The following is a 25,013-nucleotide window of genomic DNA, read 5'->3' as shown; positions in this document are numbered from 1 at the left end:
TCTACTTTAGAAAATCAGAGTAGTTGAATATTTGTAACTAAAATACTGATAAATATCTAAGATAATACTTTAACTTAATTACTCGTAACGTTGAAATGCGTTCTCTTTGATTACAAACTCTCAAAGGAATGTCTCCTTACCTGATATGTATCCACCAGTGGCACAGTGAAATGACAGCGGACTCACACCGCTAAAAACCAGGTTTCGATACGCGTGGTGAGCAGAGCATAGATAGTCAGTTGTGTAGCTTTATGCTTGAATTCAAACAAACAATCCTTACCTGGTATGGAATTGTCTAACAATAACACAAGGAGTCCACCAATAAACATACTGGTATTCAAAAGAACTGTGATGAGTTGGTTTGTTGCGTCATTCCCTTAACGAAATAAATTTGTATGTCTTTTTGTGCATATTTTTCTTGTTTTTATTAATGGCTACCATCGTACATAGTGAGTACTACAAGATAGGAAGTTCTAAACGTTTGTTTTGTAGTTTGTTATGTTATATCACTTTAAGGCATGGCTGTATTTCATCAGATGAAAAGACAAAGAGGTTACAAACATGTGATTGATCAAAAACATATAATAAACATTAAAATAAAGACGAAACATCGATGTACTTTTGTTTCTCCGATTGCTTCAACATTTTCATCTTGTGAAGTCAGTCAGGCTCCTCTAGATTCCAGAGAGGATACAGGAAATTCCTTCCGAAAACATTCCACGATTTATGGCGCTTGTTTGAGGAGGAGGTGCACATGCTAGTCGCATGCATGCCTAGTGACCTCCCACTGATTCAACAATCGACGCTGACATTCCTGCAAATATTCCAAAAACTGCACCGATACTGACTGTTGGTAAACCCCACTGTCCTGAGAGAAAACAATGAAATTTCATCTTCCCTTTTCTTAAATATATCATTGTAAAATACACATCAGCAAGTTTTACAAAATACATGTGCAATAAAACATAAAACATTTCCACATCTTTCACATTGTCGCTTTTAATTAGTCTAACTTATAATACAAGAAAGTATAAATCTAAAAGAGTTTTAAGTTGTCTTGTGAATTCCATAATCTAATTTCATTCTCTATAACTGTACAGATAAATCGGTTCTACATTAAAAAACCGACCAATAGATAACTTTCTATGCTACTAACTGGGAAAGAGAATCTGCTTTATATAGAATGATAAAAAAAATCAGTTTCTGTAACTGATTAACTGGATAAAAAAACCTGAACCAGGGACAGGAGTAAATTGTCTGCACACGAAGATCAGTTTTGGCTGCGTTGGTTGGTCCTAGGGCTCCTGCAGCAGTTGGTATGAAACAAATAACCCACGCTGTAATTATGGTGAGTAACACCTGAAATAAATCTTGGAGTTATTTTTCCCTCGGCATTAGAAAGAGTGCTCTAAGCAATATACATTTTCCTTTTTTTAAAATTGGTTCAAGTAAACCATTAATTGTAAAGTATTGTGAGCGAAATTAGATTTATATATAAGCATAAAAATAATGCTCATTTATTAACAACGTGGACATGTTTAAAAAGAAATTGGTAAATTGTTCAATGAGGGGAACATTCACTCGTTAGTTAGTTATTTTATTGGGCTTGTCATTTTCTACCCCCCCCCAAAAAATAAGGGGCTCTACTAGGATAATACAGTCAATTCTTCATAGCATTAAAAGCTGTTAGATATATTTTGGGGGGAGTGATTTGTGTGACAGCTTTTCTAGTTGTTATATTAAGTGTAAGAAGAGGTGTTTTCCTTTGGAAGATACAAAGAAATAAATAATTCATACTGTTCGTCAAGATGAAGTGTGGGTTGACTCTGTGGTAGAACTATTTATTTATCAACTATCGTATTTGCGCAACACCATAAAATGTTATTTCCTCAAATAAAAGATTTAGTTGAATCTTACAGGTTTATGTATAATAATAACAAAACACCATCAATAAGTTCATGGTAGAACAAGACTTACATAATTGCTGATCCCCAGTTTTTACTAGCTGTACATGTTACTTCTTCGAAGAGAGAAAGTCCTACTAACGATGTGGTAGGGAAAACAACTAAAAGTGTTAACCACTGCAGCATTACTCCGATAATACCTGTGAGTCCAATAACCATTTCAAAGATGGATGCCACAATCATAGCGCCTTGTATCTAGTAGAATATATTGGGAAATACATTATAAACAATATATAAATAAATCATGCATAATAAGTCTGTTATGTGACCAATTAAAGTTGTTTTTACTTTTTTCACAGTTTTTTATTTAGATAATACAAAAGTACAGACTGTTTTGGTATCATTTGTATCTATACATCTTCATGATAATTGTCTAGATTGATAAAGTTAAAATAATTTAATACAACGTTTACTTTCAGTGGAGTAGATTATTTTATTTTTAAATATAAACAGCAATGCTCCAGATAGGAACTCTTTCATTTACATACATATATTTTTATATTACAAATACCTCAGAAATAGAAACTATGTGTATCAAGTTGACAAAATATTCCCCCGTAGGTTTTGGCCCCTGTAGCACAGTGATATGTCTGCGGACTTAGAACCTGGGTTTCGATGCACGTGGTGGGCGGAACTCAGATAGTCCATTGTATTGCTTTGTACTTGATAACGAACAAATGAACCTTAACTCAATGCTATAAAATAAGTAAAAGGTATAAACTCGTGTGATTAAGATTTATGGAAAGGATAAACCCTGTTGATTAAAACGGAAATAACTTATGATTTATTGATAACTATTTTTATTGTGTGATTCATAACCGTACACCCACTTTCTGACAGGGAAGCTGTAGTTACATTAATATTAATACCATAAGTTTAAATAGAATATTGATTATTTTAATAAACGATGTTTATATAATTCCTCACCTCTCAATTCGAACTTTCTACATTTCTTGTAGTTTTTATTCTGCTGCTGACAACATTTATTCTTCACTAGGACAGTTCCACTGAGATAAACTCAAAATAGTAAATATCAGAGCCAGAAAGATAGAAGACGGACCCTGAATTTTCGGAAATCTACGTGAAAAACATAAAGTCAGCTTTTCATCTCTGAATATTAGAGTAGCTTTGTCCGTAATTGTGCTGAATGGTTTAAGTATATACCAACAAATCGAAGTAACAATAAGCTATATAAGAACGATCCTGAAGTATATATTACAGTGTAAAACTTGAAATAGTATCAGAGTTGTATAAAATATTGTAGTATTTTTTGTAAGTGTTTATGGTCGCTCTTTTAGCTGTCATAAAATGACGGTAAATTCCCCTATACTTTAGTAAAAGAGTTGCCCAATAATTGGCTGAGGTTGGTGATGACTTGCTGCCTTTTCACTGCTAAATTAGGGACAGAAAGCTTAGATTACGCTACTATAGTTTAGTTGCAGGGTTTCAGTCTATCACCTGTGAAAAGTTGGACTTCCAGCCTCGCTAGACACTGTTGATTGTACTGTTAACACAGAGTGGAGTATTTTCTTACGTTTCTGGTCTCATTTTTTATCGTTGTCAAAAATGGTGCAGGTAATCCATAAAGGCACCTATTCTGGAACAGCGCACATAATTTTCCTACTTATGATCGACCTTGGCCCTACGAATCTCTTTTATATCTACTCTAACGTGTAATCCATTGGTAACCATATGGTATGATGTAATACCCAATTATAGCTGATGGAAAGCACTGATAATTGTGAAATGTCAACACGATGGCAGCGAATTTCACGATATTATTCTAAGGTTTAGAAGTCTGCGTACAATAATGACTTTGTTTCGATGTATCAGCCACATCATGGCTGGGTATGGTTGTCTGAAATGTGTCTTGGAGCAGTCTTATGCCAGCAATACTGTGAGTTACATACTAACTTGTAAGGATTATGACAGTGCAGTGCATGTGCCCCTGCTTGTTGCAATAGCCATTCATACATGATGGCTGACACATCACTAATCATACAACTCCCAGTCACATACCACTAGCTGTTGTAGAACAGCTCAGCGAGAAACTGATTGATGCAGCTGATGAACATGATGATGACAATATTATCTTCATCTACTGGTCTTCCAGGAGATGCTGCCTTACATTTACAAAGAATCCATAGATATTTATTTGCAGTAAATAGCACAGTTATCTACTAAGTACCTTGAAGGTACACAACACTTTCTCAGACTGTCTCCATGAGGTAAGAAGATGAAATTAGTACTGGGATAGCCAGTCTATATGTCTTGTTATAGGACAGGTTTTGATGAGGATCCTCCAGACAGCTGGTGAACTAGCCAGAGACGAGGGATGAACGATTGTTTGACTACTGTTAAGTCCAGTATACACAGAAGTAAACCATTCTAATTCAGTATTTTAATCCAGTGAACTTCTGCACTAGCGACCAACAGAAGAAAACGACAAGAGAACATTAGAAACGACACATTCATGATACAATAGAGCTCACCTTCTTTTGAGCTTAATGACCGCCATCTTAACAAGTAACCACACCTCACAGCACTGACACTATCGAGAACGATTTGAATGTGGATAAGGGTCCGACATGGCCAGGTGGTTAAGGCACTGGACTCGTAATCCGAGTACCACAGGTTTCAGTTTCTGTCATATCAAACATGCTCGCCGTTTTAGCCGTGGAGGCGTTATAATTTGACGGTCAATTCCCCTATTCCTCGGTAGAAAAGTAGCCAAAGAGTTGGCGGTTGCTGGTGATGACTGGCTGACTTCACTCTACTTTTACGCAACTATATTAGGAACTGTAAGCGTAGATAGCCATCGTGTACCTCATTTTCTCAATTTCACACGTAGTGTTTAAAGTAAGCTTTCTGAGAGGCTTTACATGTTAGATAGATAAATTCTGGTCTATTTGAGAAAAATATTTACGCTATTAAACAAATAAATTAACGTAGACATAACTTCGTTCAGTAAACTACATGTAAAATAAATAATAAAGTGCAGTAATTGTACTTAGAATAGTGTACAGTGTATGCAATAGTTGAGAAAGCTCAGCTTATGACACGCTTTTACGAGTTCAAACAAAGAAACTCACATAAACGAAGATTACGGCCCATTGTAAAGTAATATTTTGTGACAAGTGTAGTTTATTATGATTATATATGTGTGTCTTTTTTCGACAGATCAGAGAACTAATTATATCCTGTCATCTGAGAAAGGATAATTATTCAAGAAGATACCTTTAGAAACAGGAACAAATCAAAATATTAGTATATCTTTAGGTAAATATAAATGTTTCAGTAAATAATTTATTTTAAAACTCAAGAAAAACGTTTTGTATTTTCCAATAATTTGTATGAAATCTGGTAACCGTAGAGATGGACAAACCAAGAATCAAAATAAGCTTTCTTATAGTGGGAAACAGTAGAAGGTATAATGTTTGACTTCCTTACCATCAAAACTAATCACTGGACGTCTCACTAAACTCTCGAATTTAATGGTACAGCTAAGAAACAGAAAACTAAAATATTGGGACTAGTAGTAAGAATACACTGTGAAGTGACTTTTGGAAATAAAGTTGGTTTCAAACTATAAGTAGATATTAAAACAATGCCAATATTGGAAAGAAGAATTGCATTAATAATCCACTGTGTATAAGATGTCAACCCTGGCTCTTCCTTTGTCTGTGGACTGCTCTATATACTCCTATTTATTGCAAAATAATGAATTGGATTCCTTAAAACAGAGACAATAAAGTAATGTAAAGTAGGTTTTGAGGTTCATGTATTACTTTTACGTAAAGAAACACATTTATCAAAGATAGTTCTGTGTTTGTATAACTTTTTGTCAGAGATATACTATAGTATACCTATTTAAAGTTATATTTAGAAATGTACATAACTTATACTGTTAAATCTGTATTGCCTAATTCTCGCCTATTCACTAAACGTGTAGATGAGTCTCGACTGTAAGAGTAAAAACTACATGTGTGTACTTGAACATTTAATGTGTCGTGTATACTGTTATGTATGATTAAATTTCTAGAATCTCTCTTCACGCCACGTCTACAAAGTGTAACAAACGCGTCGCGTTATAACACAGTATACAGTACTGTTTTGCTATGGTTGGTGTAAAACAAACTTCGTAAACTAAAACTGTGGTTGATGCTTATTAATCGATGACTTCAGATATCTGACCAAGAATGTTTATATATTTTGAACATTATAAACCACTTAACTTCAGGGGTTTCACATCGTACATTAGTATTTTTACCTACACGTTATTTATTTTCAGCGGTGAAAAACTCGATGTATGAAAAATCGAACAAAGAAGAGCGAGCTGGCTTTCTCTTAAGTAGATCGTATCCAACTCGAACTTATTTCGTTCATCATGGTCTGGATGTCTCGCTATTATTTGCAAATTTTGAAAACCTTTGTACGTATTTAATTATTTGTAATTATTATTATTTGTAATTAAAATATAGTTTTATTACAAAAATTATTATAAATTTTGTTATTTTTGTAATAGTTTAAATATATATATTAAAATATAGTTTTATTACAAAAAATATCTGTATCAATTTTCAAATTGCCCTCGTTTAGCTTTGAGCAAAAATCAAAACAAACAAAACCAAGTACTTTAACATGCGTGTCATTTCGTTTCGTTACGAAGAAAGCATTCGTTTGGATGAAAGTTAATTAAAGTATTTTTTCAATATATTCTTTTCTAAGCAAACATGAAAAACACAAACTATTAAAAAAACTAAACAAATATAACTTGGAATAATTATAGTTAGTAATGTCTGTTATAGCTAATATATTTAATCAAGTTGTATGTGAAAACTACCATTCTGCAAATATTTTACATCTCTACATCAGATTGTTTCTTACCTTAGGTTCATCGATTGTTATCTGGATTTCCTTTTCTGCAATTTATAGTTATGTACAGTATGTAATTTTAATATGTAAAACAAGTTTAGAAAATTTTCGTTGTGTTCTTCCAAACCTGTTATCCATTGTCTTGTTCTACTTTTTAATATATATGCAAATAAACATCCCAGCATTCAAAGCAAATGTTTTTTAAACTTTATGTCTTTTTTTTAAATGTACAATAACATTTAACAAAACCTCCACTGGTCCATGAAGTGAGAACATTTATACCGTGGTCATTTATTAACAAATGCCACTCAATACTTACAACGTACTACATTCATTTAGGTAAAATTTTGATGAAATTAAAAATAAAAGGTTATAACGCAAGTACATTACAGGCTTGTATTTCTAAAGCAGGTGTTTTTACATTTATTTGGGAGAAATATTATTTAGTACAAGTGCTTTGAATTTCAGCCTTTTAAATATATGTCCTTACAAACATTAGATTTATAAGTTAATCTTTAAGTATTAAAATAACCTTAATGTCATACTTTTATTTTTTTTTTCAATTTCTTCATGGTTTGAACTTTTAATACTTCATATCACTCCTCAGTTCTTATTAACCCAAATCATTTTCAGTACCATGTGACAGTGAGTTGTCAGTCAGTAGGATCTAAAATGACGAAAATAGGGAAAGTTAAAAGTAACACGTTGATGATGTAGCGACGTCAGATAAAAGTACACACGCCACGATTTACGAAAATACTAACGAACTCTGTAAGTTACTTGTGTGACATGAGAATTTCAAAATCAAGAAAAATGTATTTGTTACTATTAATTTTGGTCTATTTTATTTTTGTAACAGAACATTTCCGATGACGCTGTAAATGGACATTTAATTCTTAAAATATATCTTAATATTTTATTGAAGTTTATATGATATTAAAATAAGCAAAAAAGCGAAATAACAATATTCCCAACAAATCCTTTAGTGTAACGTATGATAACATGTAATAAACTTCATAATGTATCTAACAAATTGCTAAATTATTAATGTCAACACTACGCAAAACTAAAAGTATCTGGATTCGTAAAGTTAACTAATACATGTTGTTGATTTTCAAAATATTGATATATGTGATAAGTTTCGATTCTCTACTAACATACCTTCGCTGATTTTCAAATAAAATAATTATAAAAGTATTTAGTTTCTTAGAAAAATAAACACAATAAAACAAATTGCGATAAAAACAGTTGAGGTGGAAGGTGTCGTGTCGTATCTTACAAAAGCTATAAACACTGTAAATTGTATTATATATTATCAAACGCCACGCCCAGACCCTGAAAACACCAAATTAAACATTTAGTACATTCAAATAACTCAGAATGGAGCGTCTGTTATAAAATCATTTTTCACATCATAAATACAGATCCGATCATCAATGTGTATAAAATTTCAAATGAAACGAGTTTTTATATGTTCTAACGATTTGTAAATGTATCAAAACACTTAATAGAAAGTAATGTAAGAATGTTCTGTGAAACCTAAATGTAACATGAATAAATCCATTGACTTTACATTTGAAAACAAGTTAATCACTAGTAAAACAACAAACAGATTATTTGCAGTTTTGCACATAATATTTAGATGTACTTCTACGTATTCATTATTTTAAAACCTGCAAAACCTGTTTATCACGTTCCTTAATCAACGTTCTTTACAGAGTTATAGCTCGTCATTTTTTGCACATTTTTGATTTCATCGAAATACAGTCGTAGTTTTCAGTTGAATTGATAAGATAATTTTAAGCGAGATTTGAAAGAATAATAATTATAACAAGGGTATTTGTGTAAATAATCCTCAAAGATTTTTGTCGTGTATTTTAATTGCTCAATTAGAACTAAACATCCAATAATAATTAACAAGATTCATATGATGTTCTTAAAATGCTATTCTAATCATTTTAAATTACGAAAACAAAGTTGGAAATAAACATTCAAATTATCTATCACGATCTTATTTGTTCGTGTCAGGAATATACACCGAATAAAATTTTATAGGTAAGACATACATAGTGTAATGGTTTATATATGAAATAAATATGTCTTTTTGTGTAAGTAAACAAACTTTCTAAACATACCTTAAATCTCAAAGCCGGATTATCTTGCACCGTGCTGACAAAATATTTTATGAAGGATTTCAAAAGTAATAAATACAGATAGGATACTTTGACAACAAATTGTACAAATTTTGCGACCAATCTTAGTGCAGTTGTTGACTGAACAAAGTGTACTGCGTGTGTTTCATATACTACGTTCTTGAGTCGTTTCGTGGTAGGAGGAGCTATAAAAATGTAATATCAGCAGATGTGAAAAACCACCTTTCACAAAATTTAAATTATGTTTTGGTGATGATTAGAGATTTTATTTTTTTTACTGATTTGCTCTGATATATTTATTTTAATATCGATGGTTCCTTTAGTTAAACAGATATATTAAAATGTATCTAATTTGTATTGTTAAATACGTATTGCTAATTTTCGTCTCTTCTCTAAGTCTTTAAAAGTATTTCAACTGCTAGAATAAACAATGTACTGTGTGTGTGTGTAAACTCTAGTGACTGGCAGTATTCTTGCCAATTTGAATTTACATCTCTGAACATTCAACGTCAGGTGAATCTTGTTAAGTAATATGGGTTGTTTGTATTAATTTAACATCGAAATAGAGGGAGAAATATGCAAGGATTATTTACACAAATATTACCCTTGATATAATTATTATGTTTCAAATCTCTTTAACTTAAAAATATATTTATTTTAATGAGCATTAAAAATTGTATTTTTTTATTATTTACTGTAACATATTTATTTTCAAATTGACATTGACTTAAATTAAACATATATTTAAAAATACATGTAACTTTTGTTATAAAATGTGTATATCGAAATGTACTCCTTTTCTCTAAATTTGTAAAAGGTTTTTGAGTGTAAGAATCAAAAATGTACTCTGAGCGTATTTAATATACTCGAAATTTAACAAACCTCGAAAGCTGTGCGTGTGATAAACGTGTACCAATTAGAACACTGCGTATATTTGAGCAGGAACATTTATAGAATTCAGACGTTACAAACTGTCTAACATCAGTGAATTAACTTCAAACGTTAGTATTTTTACAATGGCATTGTGTAACTTCGGCTGTCAATAAATCACATGAAAGCCACCCGTTAAATGAATTGTACTGGTATGATTCAAAATTAATTTATTCATCGTAAACCATCGATAAAATATTTATTTTCAGACCAGATAAAAGTGTTTTTATTGTTTGCAACTTTGTAAAACTATTATGTATAAACTATCAATTCTAATTAATATTTGTAGTAATTGTTATTATTTATTGTTTGTATATTAAAATATGTAGCTGTTAAGAAAGAAATATATGACGTTCAGTCTTGTTGTAAAATATCATAAACTTGTCATAAATCGAAATTTAATTAATTTTCAAAATTTAATTACTGTTTGACACTGGTTTTGGATATGTGAAATCGTAATAATTAATATAATAACTCGGATATTCGTTCGAAATAAATGATAATATACAACTTAAAATATTATTTTTACTCGCGCTCAATTCGAAATCTCTAGTAGAAAAACTAAGAAATATAAAAGACAAATGTGCAGTCTAGTGTGGTTTTATCTTTATAATTATGTTTATAAATTTTGCTACTTCTGCTTAAAATTGTTATTTTAAACATTCAATAGTACCTAAAAAGTAGAATTTTGAAAACACTTTTCTGCTTAATTTTACCTAACCAAGATGATAACCCATACTTTATGTAGTGTAGCCAGCCTGGAACGAGTGTACAATAGTTAAGAAAACAAGGTCAGAGACACATACACGAGAACAAAATAACGAAAATAACTACAGAGTAGTACCATACTAATGATGAGAACATGTACTGATTTTACTGCCCAGTAATTTCCAATAAAAATGATCATATATGAAATTGTTAACTTCTGAATTAAGTGATTCACGGTATATATGTAATAGTTACTAAAACGCATTCCACACTGTGGCGTCTTGGGAGGGAAACAAGAGCAATTGTCATATTCCACTATATCATTTGTGGAAAGTAACCCAAGAGCACTTCCTTCTACTTCTCTCTGAGTTAAAACGTAGAGATGATCAGCGTAGATTGTAACTCTGTAGATTTGCAAGAATTTTTTCAAATAAATTGCAGCGAAATCTAGTGATTAATAATCGAGTATATTATTAAGTATTGACTATTTCCTGTTGTTATTTCTTGTAGAACTTTTGATGTATTAAATAATGTTTACACTTTGTGAATTCTCCTTCCTTTACCTTATTAACAATAACATAATATTTATTTTCATACATAAAACACTTAATTTTAGAAATAACAAGTATGAATTTTTTTAATAATTTCTATTAAAACGGTAAAGATAGTTGAAGTCTGAATGTGTCTCAAACACGAAATCTTGTATCAACGACATAATCTTCTACTGAAAGTAAATAGTCTAACATATTTTATGTTTCCAATAGTTTAGATTATTGAGTGAATTACATTTAAAAGTGTTTATCTTGATAAATTTCTTAAGCTTTATAGTTCTTAGTTTAGAGATTTTCTGCCAAGAAGTACTAAACGAAAACACTCTAGACGTTTAATGTTAAATTGTCATATATTAATGACAGTACAATAGTTGTGTAGCTAATAACAAGAATCACTTACAGCTTTATTGGTTTTATCATAATATGAATTCTTAAGTGCTATGAAAGATATTACATACTAAAGATTGATTGAGTGTTTGATTGTTTAAAAGTTAAGCACAAAGTAATAAAATAGGTTTTCTATACTCTGTCACGAAAACGGGATTCTAGCATTGTAAGTCCGCAATCATTCCGCTGTGCTACTACAGGGCCATACCACATGACAAATAAATAATTTATAAAAATGCATTATGATTAATATTGTAACAATATTTATTTTATGTTTCCTGACGTTAAATGATCGATTTAACACCATCTTTAGTAATACTCACATAAAATGATCTCTAATGTTCACAATAATTTATATGATAAATAAGTGCAACTGGTTTCAAATGTATTTCAATCGATAGAAACTAATTATAAGATAATGTTTCACACTGACAACTGCAATAATACAGCGCCAATTAACGACAAAGGCTACTAAATTTTCATATCAGTTATAAACTGTTTACTGCTATGAACATAAACATGTATACAGTACTTAACAGTGAATCCAGTTCCAAACGTACTCAGTTGTTCAAAGTACACTGCATTTGAAAATAATAATATAAATCAAAACACCTGTAAGTATTAAAATATTATTATTAGATTTATAGTGGTGATTTTGAAGTATTAAAACTGCTCATTCAGAGTTCGATTCCCATCGGTGGACTCAGTAGATAATCGGATGTGGCTTTGCTATGAGAAAAACATATTACACTATGTAACACAAATTTTTTTCCTGGATAGTATGTGTTATTTCTTATATTGTAAAAGTACAGAAAATGGCCATTATTCCTTTCAAAACTTGCTTTTATGACCTGAGTAATGAAATTTAGAAATTAACCTATTTTACATGTAAAAACGGGTCACATTTTCACATTTTCATTTGAATACGGTCTGAATAAAACAACATATGAATCAAGATTTATATGTATTTACACTAAAGTTATACAAAAATGTCTAGAAGTGAGTAGTTTTTCGAGATTTGCGACTGCAAAGTAAATCACTTTCACGTACCAGCCCCCAAATATAGACTCCAATCATGATTTCATTCCACGCTCCCAGGTCACAAAAGCAAAGTTTGAAGAGAAAAAATAGGTCTTTCCCATTTACTTTAGGCATAAGCAGATGGGAAATAACTTTTTCTGCCCAGGAACAAGAAAAGTAAAAATTTGTTACATAGTGCTAAAGGTATAAAGTTTGTCTTGAAAGCACAAAATCATTCATCGAATTTTGCTGTACGTCCATTGAAATTGGTAAGACTTGTGTAAATATTCTAAAGGTTGTAAAAGCTCAGGGTGTATATTATATAACATGAAATTATATGAATTATTACCTTGTTGTCACTGTTGGTATAGTTTGTATTACATTGTTTAACTATGTAAATGTAACAACGAAATGATTTAGCTAATTCATATACAAACGATATTTTATACTTGCTCCTTTGCAATTAAGTATTCATGTAAAATTTAGTGTTATATACATATACATGTATATATAAAGTAGATGATAATCATAACTATTATGACAGAAGTGAAACACAAATAGCGTAGTATTAATTTCAGTAAAAAGAGTGTCGTCTTTATTGGACATATCTTTTACTGATGTTTTGTTTCTCAGTTCAATCTATGAATAACAAACCTAGAACATGGAAGATGTTCAGAGAATCTTATATGCTATTAAACGAGTCATGAAGTAAAATACCTGACAATTCTAATCGTTAATATTTTCAGTCATAATTCAAGATCGACTTTTTAAAGAAATTATTACAACTGAAGGTTTCAATACATATTTTGTGTTGTTTAATTAAAGTGATTATACACTTAAACTGGACAGTAGGTGACGAAAACTACAAAGTGTTATTTTATGTTTCAGTTATACATGAACTTAGCATAAACTATCACAATATAGGTTATGCAATGACATCGAATAATGATTTGATTTGTATCGACGTCTGTAGAAACATGATTGTAATATTTTTGTTTATGTATCTTTTCTCGTGAAATTAATTAATTTTCGGGTCTCATTGTATCAAACCAATCATACGTTCATACTGACTTATATGTTAAATGTTATAAATAAACAAAAGACGACCGTATCGTTACATTACAAAGTCAATGTTTCTACTGTATATCTTAAGCAGGATAAGATGTTTTCACACACTTTTAAGGATAAGACTTGGTAATATCTGATATACTCTACATCATCAGTTGTGTATCAATGTTAGCTCTAATAAATTTGAAAATTAAAACACTATCGGTTATACTTACACTTATATCAAGGGTTTCTTTTATAATGTCACAAAGAAAACAAAATAGTGAATGTTGAAGAAGCCCAAGATTCATCCAAAATAAATTTGTAAGTTTTCATTTTGCCACCAAAACTGTAAACATTGGTGATAAAATACACAAAAAAAACAGTAAAACCCATCTATCTTTAACTTATAATTGATGTATTACGGATTGATAGAGTGTTACCCTTCATCACCATCCTGATAAAAAAAGAAACCAAAAACAATGTATTGTAGAAAGGTTTTTGCATTAAGTTCATTGTGATTAGGTTATCCATTATTTGTGAGAGAGATTGTCTCTTATTACATAGAATATTTTTCATAATATTTCAACAGATATAGATCAAATAAAAGAGCTGCAGATTAATATTTCCTCATATTCCAAGCCATAAAGTAATTATTGACAGGAATTTACGGTGTTACAAGACTACAAAAAATCTGTGGGTGGTAACAGAGAACACAAATCCTTTACTTGATTTACATTAAGTAAGCGAGAAATAAATATTTAAAAGTATAACTTTCATATATTATCTCTAAAACGTTTTTCTTCAAAGCTACTTCTACAATTATATTCATAACACAGTTTCGAGACTTATATTAATAAAATGTCTATATGCCGCTGAGAACAAACTTGGGTTTTACAACTTCATTATATTTTTGTGTTAAAAATGTTTCATATACGTATATCGGATATTACATAGAAACTCATATTATAAAACTACCTCAAGACCTTATTAAATGTAAGATTTCTGTATAAAATATTCAATTCTCTTGATGTCCTAGCTTTCAAAGAGTGTGAAAAGTCCGGATATTTTCAGACTTTTCTCAGGAATTTACCACATTTGGCATAACATTTTGAGTTTTTTTTTCAAAACCTGTAAGGAGGAATTACTTAATTATTTCAAATATTTACCTATTTTTATTAAGAAAAAAATCTTGATAAATCATACAGTTACATGTCATTCTAAATCTGAAGTCAATAGAATTATGGTAGGAATTCATTTCAGCCTGAAATGTCAGGGGAAGTTAATGACTCGGTGAGAGATTTGGATCTTCAGAGATTTTAGAGACCAGACTTCTGGCTAAGGATTTAATTTCTCCAGGGACATACTTTCACTGGAACAGAAGTCGTGAGAAATAGTTTATTCCATACTTTCTGCAAGAAGGTTAACTTTTTTTAATGCAATAATATTGCTGAATTAAACCAATGCTGCTGTCTATAAATAAAGAGAGTGATTATTGCTCACTGATTCCTACAAAACAAGTTTCCTTTACCATGATAACGTATATTCATCTGTTCCTATTTTTCATTCCGTTCAATTGAAGAAAACGTACAAAAATGTTGAACTTCTTGATAAGGTCAAATACAAAACGTGGTTGGAAACTTTGTGGATATTAAATAATCCTTTGCATGTTTTTGGGTCAACAAACCATTTAAACTGAGTTTACTTGTTAATTTTGTTTATTTTATTAATGGGACAGCACTGGAAAAGATAGTAATGTTCACACAGTCTGATACTAAGATCGAAAAACATCAGGGAAGGTGTAATATCGGTATGAAGGCTGACTTTGAAATAAGATGCTCCAGAAGCCATAAATAAAAAAAACTCTACAACACGTGGTTTCGGGACTCAAATCACGATGAATGATGACGCATATTCGTTTAACATCAATGATCTTTCATTTTCTTTAGTTTGTTTGTATTTATTTAAACAAATATGATAAAAATATTGTTCATTGTGGGAAGCGAATTAATAATTTAATATAAGTAGGAGATGTTCTCTTCCCGATTTATAAGAAAAATCTACACGTGATAAAATAAAAATGAATATTATTTTCGAAATTTCCGTTGCATAATTATAGAAAATCCGTTATTAAAAGGAAAACAACTTTACAAAGTTTAAATTCTAAGAGCAGTGAAATTAATCATTTTATATTAGTAAATTAATGTTAAAAAATCGATTTGGAAATTTATTTATTTACACTTATGTCTCCCGGGGGAACAGTGGTAAGTTTTACAATGATAAAACCAGAGAGTGTGTTATCTTTGATAAACCGATGTGGCTTTACTATAAAAAACACACACACGTGCTTCCGTTAATTTGTTATAAATAAATAATAACTTTTTTACTGGATAAGGAAATCTATAAAATAAAATCGATGATTTCGGAAGTTAATTTCTTTTCACTAAATAATCCATTACTTTGTTCTAAAAGATAAGTAGAAAGCATATTTTTATCGAATTTAATCAGCTTAAGTTGCTGAATGAAGAATCAAACATATTTCTATTAAGTTTTTAAAAAATATCCTGAACAATTACTTTATCCACGAGATCACATTCATTCTTCTTTTGATATTACTTACAAAATGGGCAAATGTAATGATAATATACTGCTTTTGGTGTATCTGAAACATTAATATTAAAAGGGAAAATACAATAAATGTATATTAATTTTAATGATGAAAAAAAAACTTCAACACTACTTGCAGGTGTTACTTACAATAGTTATTGCGTGGGTTATTTGTTTCATAAAAACTGCTGCAGATGCCCTGTGACCAAACAACGCAGCCAGAACAAATCGTTGCGTGCAGATGATGTACTCATATCCCTGGTTTAGGTTCCCTTATCCATGTAACCTTTTCCAAAATATAATTATAAAAATATTTGTTAAAATTTAGATTTTTTTAATTAATTATCTAGCTTACGAAATTATCTGTTGATCCGTTCTTTCAATGTAGATCCTTGTTATGCGTTTAGTTATAATGAAACTAAGTTGATTGTGAAGTTAACTGTACGTAAAACACTTCTTAACACACATTATCCTGAAATAAAAGTTACATTTATCAAAAGTAATAATGATAAGAGTATCAGAGTTTTATGTTCTATTACACAAGTATTTTGTTAAAGCAGTCGATACGTATTTTAAGAATTAACGTTTGAAAAAAGGGTAGACCGGTTACATCTTCATTTTTATCTTTCAAGACAGTGGGGTTCACCAACAGTCAGTATCGGTACAATTTTAGGAATAATTGCAGGAATATTAGTTTCAGTATTGGAGTCAGTATGATAATATTACGCATGCGCGGAGCTATCATGCGCACCACCTCTTTCACCTGGTGCTATGAATCGTGGAATATTTGCAGAAAGAATTTCTTGTATCTTCTCTGGAATTTGAGAATCTAAAGGTGGAATGACTTCTTACAGTCAAAACATTGGAGCAATCGGAATAACAAAAGTATACCCAAGTGCTACCCTACTAAAATAGATTAGGATCACTTGCATCAGAATTTTAATATTATTGTTAATTGCGTAGATTTATAATGTCAATATACATTTGTATGTATGACATATCTGCTGACATTTCAGAAACTTAAACATTTGTATATATAGTAACCGCTGATATTTCAGTTCACTTTTTCACTTGCTTGATTTTCACACCAATAGGTGGCTAGTCGATGAGTTATTCAGTTTGGTACTGTTAACCTGATGATATTTGCAGTTCTGAGGAAGTTTGGAGCCTTCCTAAACACTATTTTTGAACCAATTATTGGTGGAATCATATGTGTTTTGTTTAAAATTATAATATGAGTTTGACTGTTCAATGTCCAATTCATCGACCTTTACTCATTGAGAAATATTTTTCCTTGGATTATTTTTCTTTATGTTCATTGCCATACCAAAGTGGTTCAAGGGACGCCCAGCTACTATTGATATAGGTACATACAGTTTTGAGTGTGACTGGAGTTTGGTGAGGGAAACTTTTTGAACGTCATGAAACAGTTTCTGAAACCATCTATCAGATAATACTGACGGTTCAATGCCCTACAATTTACCAAACATACAGAGTACCAAATGTAGAAAACTATATAACAGCGGTTTATCTCACAGAAATTGGAAGATTATTATAAACTTATATGATGGTTGAGACTTTTCCTAGTTACAAAAGAACCAGATTATCAATTTGTAAAATATTCTTTATATCACAACAAGCTGGTAACTTATTATTAACATTGAGGGAATGACATAGCAAACCAGCTCATTACAGTTTCTTTGAGCACCAGTGGATTCATTGCATTTGTGTTAGACAATTCTATACCAGGTAAGGGAACATTCCTTCGAGGATTCGTGAAAAACCGAATATATTTCAATGTGATTTGTTGCACCGTTAAAGTATTATGTTTGGTGTTTTATCCATAAAATATTCATTTGCTTTTATTATCTATATTAGCGACATAAAATATTACAGTTTTATCCAGCATAACTTTCGAAACAAGAACAAAAAACAGCTTACATTTATAACTTCACGTTTCTGATCATTTGTCCACCTATTTCCATTTTAACCTACTAATATCAGAATATTGTCATCGGACTGTTCAAATCAAGCTATGATGTGATGAGTTTACATTTATTACAATAATACACAAAGTGATATTTATATATACCTCAGTTAATTCTCAAAATATATATTAAAGATAAAACTTTAATATTAAAATATTGAAAAATTAAGCTGGGAATCCACTGCGATAAAATAGACATAAACATATTACGTTTCTTTCTGTTGATGTTTTTATCACCAAGGTACACAGTTGTCCATCTATACTGTGATTGTTATGGTTATGAAACCACGATAATTATCGTCTCGGATTATGTGTAAGCCACTGTGGGGACTTTTTATAAATAGATGTTAATACGGCGGAAATCATCGAACATTCTCCAACACTCATGAAGATTCTGAGAAGACATCAACAAAAAGATTGATTGTTAGTCAGACCACATGACATGAATATATATCAGTACTGAATGAAGGCTCTACTGTACCCTGTATTTACGGTGAAGAATAAGAATGAAATACTTACTGGTAGAATACAAATGTGAACATCATAAGACGGTCTCTAAAGTTAAACGATAAGTTATAACTGATTCCTTCTTTAAGTTCACATAATGTACAATTTAAAACATTCTTTATAAACGTTGGACAATGTGATACTGTGTGTTTTACTCGTTTTTCGTATTGTTCAATATATTGTTCTGTTTTTATTAATTCTTCACTAACAATAATTTTGCTTCTTATATTATTCACTGTTACATATATCCTTTGAAAACATAAACAAAATATGTTTATAAAATCTTTACGAATCCTCTTCACCGTCTTCTGACGTAATATTCATTTTATGTTACAATAAAGTAGAACGTAAAAGTCCCAGAGACTCAGCCCTATGTTTGAGAGATTATAGAGCTAAAAATCACGTTTCAATATGTGTAGTAGACACAGCGTAGATAGGTTATTGTATAACTCTGAACATAACAACAAAGAAAATTAAAACTTATCATAACCTATTTAATATAAGAAACTAATTTTCCTTGATATTTCTATCTTTTATGTTTTACAGCATGTTTTTATTAACCACAGGTGTACAATCGAAGAAAGTCTGTTTTGTTTTATTTTTTCTTACCAAGTATCAAATCTATACAACGGCCCTTCTATCCTGTGTCATTCGCTGGTATCGTATTCTTTATTTAGCTCTGAACAACTAGAAAAATAAAAAAAACAACCATATATGAATAATTCCAAGTTATATTTACAATATCCTTATCATTCTGATAGGGGATATAATATTCAAAACCTGCACAAGAGAATCGGGAGAAATATTATGTTTCTCCAAAATAAATGTTATATTGTATATATAAATGAATAAATAAAGAGATGAATGAAATAATAACACATTCGAAATACTCTCAAAATTAAATATATATATATGTTTGTGTGTCAGTTTGAGGGACAGACGAAGAAAGAGGACTAATCAAATGGAGAAAGCAAGGCCTTGATCATAATATTTCTGTCGTTGATTAGTTTACATTTACGTCACCTTTAACCTATGACCTCCTCTTCGACATGAACGTAATTAAAAGATATAAAATTTTCAACTACACTCCTATCAGTCCAACATACGACCAGAACATTGTTCTTTATAAAGTGAGACCATTATTTAAAAGATTTAAACCTAAAAATGAATAATTATTGTAACATCGTCTGATTCTCGAAAGTACAAAACAAAACAAAAACTTATTATCCTTTTTTAATTTTTGTAACATTAACTGTGATCGTCTTTCCACTTTTAACATTTGAAGAATAGTCACTATAACTGTGTATTAGTTTGGACATCTTCCATGATTTGATATGTTGTTCATGGACAAGACTGTGAAACAAAACGCATTAATTTACTGAATAAGGACGACTTTCATTTTACCTTCATTAGTGTGATTAAAATTATTTAATATAATATTTACGCAGTTATACTTTGTAATAAAACTATACAAAAAGCGAAAAGTAAAGACATAATTCAGAGTATTTCGTATTATTTGATATACCTAGTACTATAGTCTATAAAGCCTGTAGAAAGTTTAACTACCTGTCACCAGTTTCACAGAACGTGTAACAAAACCTAAGGAATGATTTCCAGCTTCAAAGACAGACTTTATACCTACTATGATTCATTGGCATTGTGGTCGTTCCTTGTGTAATCCTGAGTTGTATCTACTTTACAACTTGAAAAATCGGAACTATAAATCCAATAATTATACTTAGATAGTTTCTCCTTTATAATACTGTTTTTAAATGTAGTGTATATTTATTATTTGATAAAGTTTAAATATAAACTGATCTACGTAATTCGATGGAAGTAAGCATATTCGCTGTTTATACATTTTCATTTTACATTTAATGAACGGTTGTAAATCTGATAAACTTTGTCAACATATACCACCACAGTAATGGGAGTGTCATTGTAAGTAATTATCTTACGTTAGTTGTGAGAAGGCAGAAAACCATTTCAAACAATTTATACTTATTTTCAATGTAATTTATTGTGAACATTAGATATTTAACGTAACAAAGAAGGTAGACGTGATTCATGTGATTAGCTACATGACTACGGCCGTTAATATGTAAAGATGTATTACCAAAAATCTAGAAGGCTTTCGTTTAGTTATTCAAGGCAGCAATAATAATACACTAAACTAAGAGTATAAAGATGAAAAAATACTGAGATAAACAAATATAAATGTAATTGATTAAAGAAATTAAATGTGCAAACATTTAAATATTTTAGGATATTTAGTTTAAATAGAGGATTATTTCGTTCTACAATATTTCGTGTTTAAGACATATTTAGACCTCTACGAACTTGATCTTATTAATAGAAATTATAAATTGTTTCAAAACTTATTATTTCTACATTATTAAGTATACTATATATAAATATAAATATTATTATGTTTTTTGTAAGATCATCATAACCAAACTGAACTCACAACTATGCCATGCAAGATTTTTAATAAATCCACACATTTTACAGAGCAATAATTTTTTTGAAATAAATCATGTAATTTTATTTTACTGTCTTAAAGTAAATGACCAACACTATTGTCACAATACTATTACAAGACATTTAGGCGAAAGGACTACTTTAAACAGATGACTATGACTTTAACGCAACTGATATATTTTAGAGACATTTCAAAATTCATTAGGCTTACATACTTTCAGAAAACGAGATAGTATAGAAAATATTCTTTTTATAAAACATTAAATACTCACAAAATACTGCAATTATGCATTTTTGTTTTGTTTTTTTAAATCACAAGCCAGCAATAGAAAATCTTAAAGTATTCTAAAACATTGAAAATGTGGAGAAATACAACTGTATTATTTAGTTGTATAAAATAAAACAAAAATACATTATAAATACACAGGTAATGAATCATTTATCGGGCACTTGCTGTATGGACCAGATAATGTTTTTCACAAGATTATGTATTTCATAAAGTGTCATGGTAAAAGAAATATATTATTGATACATTTACCCTTTTTTGTGTTCTTTGGTTTCTATATACATAATTTAATACAAGTATTTGTCTAATCACAGATATGATGATACTTAATTTTTTTAACTGATGCACAAAGAGTTTGATTTATTTTTTCTGGACAATTAATTGATTATAATTCCTTTGATATCCAGGAATCACACAGACGAATCAAGTTATCGTGAATCCAACGCCGGCAACCCATCAAATGCAAACCTCTATGTATATAAACGTTTCCGATTCTTATCGTAAACATTGAGAATGAAATTAATTGACTGAAAAATTATATTAATTATTTTACGGTTTAGACAATGTAACGAAGGCCAGATGAGTGGCTTGATTAGGCCGAGAGGTTATTTCGGCTCAGCCGTTGGAGCTCAGACTAATACTACCTGTTGTTACAAGATGTATTTGTTTTTAAGTGAGGATGTAGTGCTCGAATGGAGCACACAGGCACTAACTCGATGGTTTATAGTTAAAACAAAGACATTTGAGACAAAGATTTGCAATAACACTTTTTATTTAAGGTTTCAGACACTTGGTATTTACAACCATATGTATAGTTTGACTTTAACATTGTTTATTCTAGACAATCATTTAATTTTATTAACATGATGACCAATATTAAGGAATAATGGTATTATAAATACTTAGATAAAGCTTGGGTGAGAAATGACCTGGTTTATTCTGGTAGCAAGAGAGCTGTCTCTACGTCGTAACTATCTATCTTTTATGCCGTCCTAGTTCTACTTGTTACGTTCTTATCCTAATTTGTCGTCTGCGAAACTAAGGGATGTGGTTGATTGCCAGCTGGCTTCCCATTTACAAACTCCTAAGCTTGTTAATTAATCAATCGCTCGAAAACAATAGCCCATAGTGTAACTTCGTCAAGCTATGAAAGGTTCTTCCTGGTTCCACTTGCTAATTGCAGCTCTAGAGTTTGCATAACCCATTTTAACCTTGATAGCGTTACCTCATTTAGGTCCAAATATACAGCGGACAATTTCTCAACTGCTTTATTTTAGTATAAGGTTAAATAACCCCTTTTAACATTGATAGCGTCTATTTCTTCCAATCTGAACACATAATGGAAGTTTCTCAGCAGGGTTCTTTTAGTCTATAGCTTGAATAACCATTTTTAACCTTAATAGCGTCTATTTGTTGGAATCTAAACACACAGAGGAAGTTTCTAGGCTGGTTTTTCTTAGTTTATAACTTAAATAACTCTTATATTGTTCGATAGTGTTACTTTTTCATAGACTAGACAAACACATGTTTACTTATATTTCACTCTTTTCTGTATGTAACTTATTATTACAAATAATTATACGAGGCATCTAAATATCCAGTGATGCCTCACTGCTCCTAACCTAAAATTATTTTGATCTCTGATAAAAATTTCATCTCCAAAACTCTTTCTTTCTATCCTTCCACTTATACATCAGTCAGCATTTTCTATTATTTTGTAAATACTGCGTTAATTACACATACATACATCATCTGTTATATGCTCTACACCTTTTAATATTTTTATAAGCAACACACACAAAATTACACACACAATATTTTTAACCATATCATTTAACTATATAATATTTCATAATACAGAAAAACTCTATTGAAAAAGAGTAATATTAGTACATTTTATATTACCTTAAGTTCAATTAATACATACACTTTGGAGTTCGTTTTAACAGTTAACGACGTCATCATTTCTTCTGATATTAATATTCCTCTTCTGTTTTCTTTGAAATTCATGTCCGAAATGATGGAATGTTGCCTCATCACTGTTAATAATTCATTCATACAGAGCCGTCAATTTCCATTTTGCACTATGTTCATGTGGATACACTTTGATAGATACATGTTACGACGTGGTAGATGTTCATCCTCTTGAATGCTGGACACCCAAAGTTCTCCATATTTATACGTGTTAATACCATTACCTTACTGATTTACCTTGTATGTTCTATACCCTTAATATGCAGTTTATCATAGGTTTTACAGACGTCTTTACATATGGCTAACAGGTAAGAAAAGTCGTGTTCACATTCCTTCCACGCCAGTCCATGAAGGTAGATGGTACAAGTCTTTGATCTTCCTGATTCAATAGTTCTTTCAGAAACGGAGCTTTATATCTATCATTAGCCGTCCAACTAGTTGAACAGTCCAGAATAGTCAATTACTTAAGGAAATACTTATCTTTCTCTCGAAATCCCTCTCTTTCCACTATAGCTGTCTTGATTTTTCTTGTCCTGTTAACGTAACACTTGGTTAAGTGCAATAACTTTACTAAGCTACAGTGTTTCTAACGCAATCTCGACTACATTCTTGTCAACGACATATCGAGTTATGACGATTACTCGAGTTACTCTGGTTTTTTGTCACAAACTGAGGACGTTGTAATCGCTCGCGCACTAACTATTCAATACGCACTTCGATTTGTAGCTTTACACATCTCTGCTTACGTTGTCGTAATTTAATGTCAGTTTCCTTTGTTATTTGTTATAAATTAATTAATTATATGTCATTAATGAATTGTTCCGCAGTATTAATTCCCAGCTTCTTTTGTTATTGCTTGCAGATAAATAATCTTGTATTTCTACACCAGTTCTTGAATTTTTCATTTCTGTATTCTCGAACTTTTATCTTTTATTATAAATCTTATTAATTTTCCTTATAATTTTGCTCTACAAGTCTATTTTATGACTAACTAGTTTCACTAATTGTTTGTACTAAATCAGTTTTGACATCATCTATCATTAACCACTCTACTTTCTAATTTGATGGGTTCTCATCAATTAATTCAATCACCTCAGTGGCCTTTGAATAAGATAACTGTATATTGTTGCCTGGCCTTTTATTCAAATTTACTCAGCCCATCTAATTTCCTAAATGTCAGTAAAACCAATCTTTCACGTTCTGTATATAACACAATTCTGACTCAGTGATGTAAAGAAAACCCCTTGTAGAGAAATATATATGTAAAAACGGCTCGTTTGGGTTGAGAAAACGTTTTACGTAGAGGAGTGAACAACGTTTCGACCTCCTTCGATCATCGTCTGGTTGACTAGTATTACTACCAAGCATAATGTTATCTTAACTGAATTAATAAACTTCCACTTCTCTAACCCACTTTATTCAGCTGTAGCTCTCATGTGGTTAACATGCTGTTGAAATTCCTTGATATTACCTTGCTCTCGAACGAGGCAAGTTTCGGAGTTCATCCAATATATTTGACAGACCTTTAAGATCGTA

At 30.6% G+C, this 25,013-nt stretch overlaps 1 protein-coding gene across 3 annotated transcripts; it reads right to left on the bottom strand.

Annotated features, from left to right (window-relative positions):
- Positions 1-400: 400 nt before the first annotated feature.
- LOC143246025 (solute carrier family 23 member 2-like) lies at positions 401-9,131 on the bottom strand. 3 transcript variants are annotated; one of them, XR_013025729.1, is made up of 4 exons: positions 8,975-9,130; positions 2,892-3,041; positions 1,978-2,159; positions 401-1,359 (listed from the first exon to the last, which is right to left on the bottom strand). XR_013025729.1 is itself a non-coding variant. In XM_076492268.1 (4 exons), the coding sequence occupies exons 3-4, from the start codon at positions 2,145-2,147 to the stop codon at positions 793-795; spliced, it is 246 nt and encodes an 81-aa protein (XP_076348383.1). In that variant the 5' UTR covers positions 2,148-2,159; positions 2,892-3,041; positions 8,975-9,131; the 3' UTR covers positions 401-792. The 3 variants fall into 3 exon arrangements, 2 of the variants coding, with proteins under 2 accessions (XP_076348383.1, XP_076348384.1); XM_076492268.1 differs by having other exon boundaries at positions 401-868; positions 8,975-9,131; XM_076492269.1 differs by lacking the exons at positions 2,892-3,041; positions 8,975-9,130 and adding an exon at positions 2,476-2,863 and having other exon boundaries at positions 401-868.
- Between the last annotated feature and the right edge of the window lie 15,882 nt (positions 9,132-25,013).

The sequence above is a fragment of the Tachypleus tridentatus genome, chromosome 3, assembly GCF_004210375.1.
Source record: "Tachypleus tridentatus isolate NWPU-2018 chromosome 3, ASM421037v1, whole genome shotgun sequence".
Taxonomy (NCBI): domain Eukaryota; kingdom Metazoa; phylum Arthropoda; class Merostomata; order Xiphosura; family Limulidae; genus Tachypleus; species Tachypleus tridentatus.
Note: the sequence above shows the minus strand (reverse complement) of the source record. Positions and strands in the feature narration are given on the sequence as shown.